Source organism: Neovison vison, chromosome X (assembly GCF_020171115.1).
Source record: "Neovison vison isolate M4711 chromosome X, ASM_NN_V1, whole genome shotgun sequence".
NCBI lineage: Eukaryota > Metazoa > Chordata > Mammalia > Carnivora > Mustelidae > Neogale > Neogale vison.
In genome coordinates, this window is record NC_058105.1 from 44,153,266 (window position 1) to 44,160,213 (window position 6,948).

General features: G+C 42.6%; 1 protein-coding gene across 1 annotated transcript; it reads right to left on the reverse strand.

Moving 5' to 3' along the window:
- Nucleotides 1–408: 408 nt before the first annotated feature.
- TCEAL1 (transcription elongation factor A like 1) lies at nucleotides 409–2,483 on the reverse strand. Its single transcript, XM_044235446.1, has 3 exons — nucleotides 2,341–2,483; nucleotides 1,824–1,910; nucleotides 409–1,475 (listed from the first exon to the last, which is right to left on the reverse strand). Exon 3 carries the CDS (start codon nucleotides 1,461–1,463, stop codon nucleotides 924–926), a length of 540 nt encoding a protein of 179 aa, XP_044091381.1. The 5' UTR covers nucleotides 1,464–1,475; nucleotides 1,824–1,910; nucleotides 2,341–2,483; the 3' UTR covers nucleotides 409–923.
- Nucleotides 2,484–6,948: the final 4,465 nt, after the last annotated feature.

The window sequence follows — 6,948 nt, forward strand, 5'->3', positions numbered from 1 at the left end:
TGTGGCACTCAACTGGAATCTCACAGGAATTATTTGTGAGTGTAAGTGAAACCTCCTTTTGGGTTCTATCCCCTAGATTTGAAGGGTATCTATAGGGGTTTGGGGTCCTTCATGCACAGGTGGGAGAAAATCAGGCAGCTCTAGGATCTTCATTTCATTTGGCTCCACAGCTGCCTTATAAGTCAAGCATTATTCCTCTTTAAATGGGAAAAGAATGACTGTGAAATAGAGGTACCTGGTTTGTTCTTCTGCCTGGGATTTTAAAAAAAGTGGGATTGGGGCAACTGGGTGTGTCAGTCTGTTAAGCCTCTGGCTCTTGATCACAGTGTTGTGAGTTCAAGCCCTCATTGGGTTCCATGCTGGGCACAGAGCCTACTTAAGAACAAACAAACATGGGATTTACTTTTCTTTAAAGTTCTGACAAGAATTTATTAAGTGCCACATTGCCTTTATAAGCTGATTGACAATTTTAAAAGTTTTTCCCATTATATTTTTTTCAACAAAAGTAAAATGTTTGTCTTGAAAGACATTCCGATGAAGCAAAAATGAAAAACAAACCAAAACCCCTATTACCGCACAGATAGCCACTGTTAAGCCATTTAAGATATACTGCTCTTCTTTGCATATTAATATATAAATATACATTCTTTTTACAAAATGGGATACAACATATACTTTTCAAAAATTTCACTTCACAATATATAATGTACATCTTTTCATGCAAATGGATGAGACTCATGATTGAAAAAGTGAAAGTTGCAGCTTGCGGGTGGGGAAAACCCAATTTAATGCCAGTTACAAGTAAAACACCTAGAATAAAGCCACGCGAAAAGTTATAATTGAGATGGGGAAAGGTATATAAGAAAATGCAACGTTCAGGTGGCAATACTTATATCAGGCAAAACAATTAAAGGCAGAACACATTAAATAGGGTAAGGGCGGTTCCGTCTCGCCTTCCAATGCATAACCATCAATTTGTTGCGCACTCTTTTCATTTCTTCCATCTCCTCTGCTACCTTTATCATCTCCTCATTGCTTAAATTTCTGCCGTGTATGTCCCCTCTAAATTGAGGGCGAGAGCGAGCCAGCCTCTCTTTAAAGCTTCCTTCTTCTAGCTTATGTTTTCCCACTCCACAAGGAGGCTGCTCCATGGGAGGGCGCTCCTCAAAAAGGTCCCTTCTAGAAAGGCGCTCCTGAGGAGGGCGCTCCTCTGACACGAGCATCTCGGGAAGGAGCTCGGGAAGGAGCTCCTCGGGAAAGAACTCCTCCTCCGAGGACTGCTCCTCGGAAGATGGTTCCTCTGGAGACTGCTTTTCGGGAGAGTGCTCTACTGGAGGCTGCTCTTCGGAAGATGGTTCCTCTGGAGACTGCTTTTCGGGAGAGTGCTCTACTGCAGGCTGCTCCTCAACTGTCTTGGGTGCGCTCTGTGGCTGTTCTTCATTTTCTTTGCAGGATTTTTCCATGTTCAGGATGGTCTTTATAAATACAGTTATTTACAGGAGATAACCAAGGCAGAGTCGAGTCAACACACTTGGGAGCTGAATCAAAACCCCAGCCCCGCGTTCCCAAACCTGCCTTCTCCCGAGTCGGGGCGCAGGTTCCTCAACCTACGCTCGTCGAGAGGCTCTGCGGCGCTAGGGACCCCCGCCGTGTCCCACCCCTCGCAGCGTCCCTTGCCCCTCCTTCCCGAAAGCCCACCATTTTCCCAGCAGGCCTTGCCACAGGCCTCTCCCGCAGTGGCAGGGGCGGGGCGGGACGGTGGTGCTACCGACTCTGTTCCCATCAGCGTCCTCCCACGCACCCCATCCCGCGCCACTGCCCACCTTGGCGCCGACCGGGACCTCTCCTGGAGGTTTGCTCTAAGCGTCCTCTCCTCGAGGCGCTCCGCTGTGACCTGCAGAATTGCAGACCTGCAGACAGACGCAGGACAGGGTAGGGGGCGGGGAGTGGGGAGGAGGGAAGGTCTGACTGACACACACGTTCCTTTCCTAGGCACTAGCCGCCGCCCCCACGCCAGCCCCTTCTGCTTCCCCTCCCCCACGCCCCACCTCAAGCTTAGTCCTCTGTGCCCCACCACCCTGCACCCTGCAGTGCTCGTCATTTCTTTTCGGGCGGCAAGTGGAAGAGAAGGATTACTTAGAAACTGTGTCTGTGTTCCCTAGGGGCCCCCACTCATTTCCCCACCTCACCCCAAGACCACCATTTTCTGCACGAAAATGTGGGCGCAGGGGGGCGGGGCTGGGTCTAGGGAAAGGCCTGGTACTCTCTGCCATCCCGATCCCAGAGGTTACTGGGCAACATCGACACTCATACCGATTGAAGAAGACCAGGGGGACTTACTTCCTTCTGCTCTTCCCCTCGACCGAAGGGCAGGAGGCAGACGGTGTCTGGACAGGCAAAAAGGACCAGGAGAGCGGGACTTGGGCAGACATAGGCTCCTGGTCACGTGAGGGCCGCGCGTCACCGCCGAGCTCAGATCCCCAGTTACCACTTTGACCGCGGGCGGCCGTGCTGCCGCCGGACAGTATTTCCTAACGCGCAACACATCAGCCATCGTCACTCAACCCCTTTGTTTATATTTACCTTTTCCTGGTTACCAGAGACGGTCAGTATGCAGTCTTTGTGTTACTGCTTCTCCGTTGCTTACCCTGATACCACCTCTCTCCCTATTCTCCCGTTTTCAGCCAACAAGGCCCATTATTTCCGCTAAAGTCCAGATCCTCCACTGAAATTTGACTGTTTTTCCTTAATGAATCAATACCATATGTCAACTTTCCCAGCTTTAATCCACATCCCTAACTCCATCATGGCCGTTTAGGCTCTATCTTGTCACTTTTATGGAAGATAAGCTTTCAGCTTTCCATGACTGAAGGATTTTTTTGAGCCCCCAAACCTGTATTACAAATAGAGGCTCCAGTCTAAATTAGTAATCATTCAGTTCTAGAACTCTAGAAAGAGTTGTTTGTAAAGTATGTAAATTAAAAACATGAATACTTTGATTTTCACAAATCAAAATACAGATTTGTCTAAGTGCAAATAGTCTAAAAATGTATTTATTACCTGTAATGGGAGTATTTTTGGTGGAGAGAGTGGCATTATTATATATGTACATACATGTATACGATTTTTAAAAATTTTTAAGTAAACACACCACACATGGGGCTTGAACTTAATGACCCCAAGATCAAGAGTCGCATGCTCCACTGACTGAGCCAACAAGGCAACCCTATATATACTATTATATGTGTGTGTGTGTGCATGTGTGTGTAAAGAGATTTTTCTGGGATTCTAAATCCTTAACCAGCCACCTCTTGGTGTTGCTGGTCAAGAAAGTGTATATTAATTCATTAAATCAGCGAATATCTGGGTCCTGGGACTGCAGTACCCAAAAGATTCAGCATGGAAGATAATCGTATCCAACTATCCAATAATTCTGTTGATCACACACTTGAGCAGTAGGATTAAAATCATATTAACAGGGCGCCTGGGTGGCTCAGTGGGTTAAGCCGCTGCCTTCGGCTCAGGTCATGATCTCAGGGTCCTGGGATCGGGTCCCGCATCGGGCTCTCTGCTCTGCAGGGAGCCTGCTTCCTCCTCTCTCTCTCTCTCTGCCTACTTGTAATCTCTCTCTGTCAAATAAATAAATAAAATCTTTAAAAAAAAAACTTTAAAATCATATTAACATACTTAATTGTCATTACAAGTATGTGTATTTGGATCTAATGGTGTTTTATGATCTTCAACCTCATGCCTGCATTTTATCTACTCAGATCAGCCTGGATGTTACTTTCTCATGCAGGTGCCCTTTCTTCCAGAGAGCAAACTATACCTATCCTCTCTGTATTTTATACTTTCAGGATTGGTGTCTATCAAATCTGTGAGGATCCTGGGATCATTTTCTTTTGCAAACCCAGGCTGTCTAGTACATTTCCAAACAAGTTCATATGGAAATTTTCCTATTTTTGGAGCTTTTTGTCACTTTTCTCCATCTAATTTACTTTGTGTTGAGATAGGAATATAAATATTCATTTTTGTGTCTTTTCCATGCCTGTTTTACTTTTAAATTTTTCTGTAATGTGTATCTTTTAAAATCCAAGTTTCACAATGCCTTCTTTACTCTTTTCATGGAAGGTTGGCTTCATCATTTGTATGGTTTCTTTCCAAGAGAACCCCCATTTTATTCATTTCTTCACTTCTACCCTTTTTTCCCCTTAAATCCTGTGGTGTGAAATTTCATACAGTTTTAATCATTCAGAGTCGCTTTTTCTTTTATTGAGCTGATACCTGCCTCCCAGTAGTTTACATACATTGGTGCTGGTTTGGCCCTCTGGAGTGATAAAAAACAAGAATAAAGTAACAAGAGTGCCTTTTACCCTTGAGAGCCTGACACTGCCAGAGTTAATGTTCTTTCTCCTTCCCATCTGTGAGGCACACTGGGCAATCTACTCGAACTTTCTGTGACTCAACTTTCTCATCTGCAAAACTGGAGACACAATAGGTGTCTCATGGGTTTGGGAAAATGAGTAAATAAGTCTGTATATGTAAAGGACTTGGAAAGGTATGTAGCACATAGAGAGCACTCTGTAAGCATTAATTGTACTAACAGAAATAGTAATAACAATAACAACAATAATAATAATAGTATGACCTCACACTAATACTGCTATGAATTATTGTTTATTTTTATTTTTAAAAAATTTTAAATTATTGTTTTTTAAATTAACATTAATTGAGCACTTATGCCAGGTATTGTGCAGTATGCTATCTCATTTAAAAGCAATCATATTCTTTTTTATAAACTTTATTTTTTTTTCAGTGTTCCAAGATTCATTGTTTATGCTTCATATCCAGTGCTCCATGCAATATGTGCCCTCCTTAATATCCACCACCAGGCTCACCCAAACCTCCACCTCCTGCCCCTCCAAAACCCTCAGTTTAAAAACAATTATATTCTCACCAAGACTTATTTATTTAGCCTTAACCTCCCGTTATTTCAGTTCTTTCTGATATGACATACTTTTTCAAAGTCTCTCACCATCCTACATGCTCCTGAATTTATAAATGCCTCTGAAAGTACTGCATGTTTTGCCTAGTGTAGAATGGAGTGATCTTATCACACCTTCATTCTACAATAGCCACAATACATCTGTAGATGCATAGTAGATTTTGTGGGCTCCATATCACAGTTAAATCCACTTTAATTGCAATCACCTGACACCCCAAATCTGTTTTCACACATCCCTGTTAATACACTTAACATAAATTGTTTTAATTTTTAAAATTTATTTCTAACATACAGTGTTAAATTACTTTCAGGTGTACAACAGAGTGATTCAACAATTCTATGTATTACTTTGTGCTCATCAAGATAAATGTACTCTTAATCTCCTTCATCTATTTCACCCATCCCGCCAAACCCTACCCTCTCATAACCATTCTTTTGTTCTCTATAGTTAAGTGTGTGTTTTTTGGTTTATCTCTTTTTCTTTTTTACCTTTGTTCATTTGTTTCTTAAATTCTGCATGTGAATGAAATCATATGGTATTTATCTTTCTTTGACTGGCTTATTTCACTTAGCATAGTACTCTCTAGCTCCATCCATGTCGTTGCATATGGCAAGATTTCATTCTTTTTCGTGGCTGAGTAATATTCTATTGTGTATATATACCACATCTTCTTTATACATTCTTCTATTGATGGACACTTGGGCTGCTTCCATAATTTGGCCATTGTGAATAATGCTGCAAGAAAACATAAGGGTGCATGATACCTGGGTGGCTCAGTCAGTTAAGTATCTGCCTTCAGCTCAGGGCATGATCCCAGAGTCCTGGGATCAAGTCCCACATCAGGCTCCTTGCATCAGGCTCCTTGGAGCTTGATCTCTCTCTGCTTGCCACTCCACCTGCTTGTGCTGTCTCTTTCTCTCTAACAAATAAATAAATAAAACATCAAAAAAATAAGGGTGCATATATATAAATCATTGTAATTTTATTTTTTAAAATATTTTATTTAAAAGAGAAAAGATTTTATTTATTTATTTGACAGAGAGAGACACAGCAAGAGAGGGAACACGAGCAGGGGGAGTGGGAGAGGGAGAAACAAGCTTCCTGCCGAGCAGAGAGCCCAATGCGGGGCTCGATTCCAGAACCCTCAGATCATGACGTGAGCCAAAGGCAGATGTTTAATGACTGAGCCACCCAGGTGCCCTAATCATTTTAATTTTAACCCAAGTATAGAAACTTCTGTTTTTCTGGGCTAAATGTTGTATTGTTAGGTTCACTCCCTTAGTCTTTGAATCCAAATTCTATCATTCAGTACATTAGCTACAAAATATTAATTTAAGTCATGCCATTAGTACTAAATAGGATGATAAATTCAGCAAGCTCAGGAAAGATCTAGGGGAGATCTCAGCAAAGAGCTCTAAATACAAATGAAAAAATTCCTTTCCCCTGTGGGGTTTGGCACCCAGGGGTGTGCCCTGCCAGGCCAGTTCCCCTCCTTTCATCTCTCAGTGTGACCTTGTAGGATGGGATTACTTTCTAGTGCTGCTGAGAGTAAGAGACACAGTTGCCCATGAAAGCACCCAAACTAGTATAAATTAACCATTGTTGAGAACTTGGTAAACATAGGGGTCAGACAAGGGAGGTATAAAGAACCAGAACCAGGAATGAAAGGAAGAATGAAGACATTTGTGTTGGCTCTAAGTCTCTGCCTGACAGTAACTGATTTGGGGTTCCTTTGAGAGAAGGGGCTCTCAAGAGGAAATAAGGTGAAGTTGGTTCTGCCATGGTGACAACCATCTGTTACAAAGGAATGTGGTCTGCTACTTGTTTGTGGTTGCAGTGGGTGCTATGAAATAACCCTTCTTATGGATTTGATTCAATACTTACTGCTGACATAGGACTTGTGAGGATGTGTTGCTTAGCTCACAATTGCTAGGGAGGCTTT

Coding starts and splice junctions, on each gene's coding strand:
- TCEAL1 (XM_044235446.1), bottom strand. CDS start 1,463: ATGGAAAAATCCTGCAAAGAAAATGAAGAACAGCCACAGAGCGCACCC.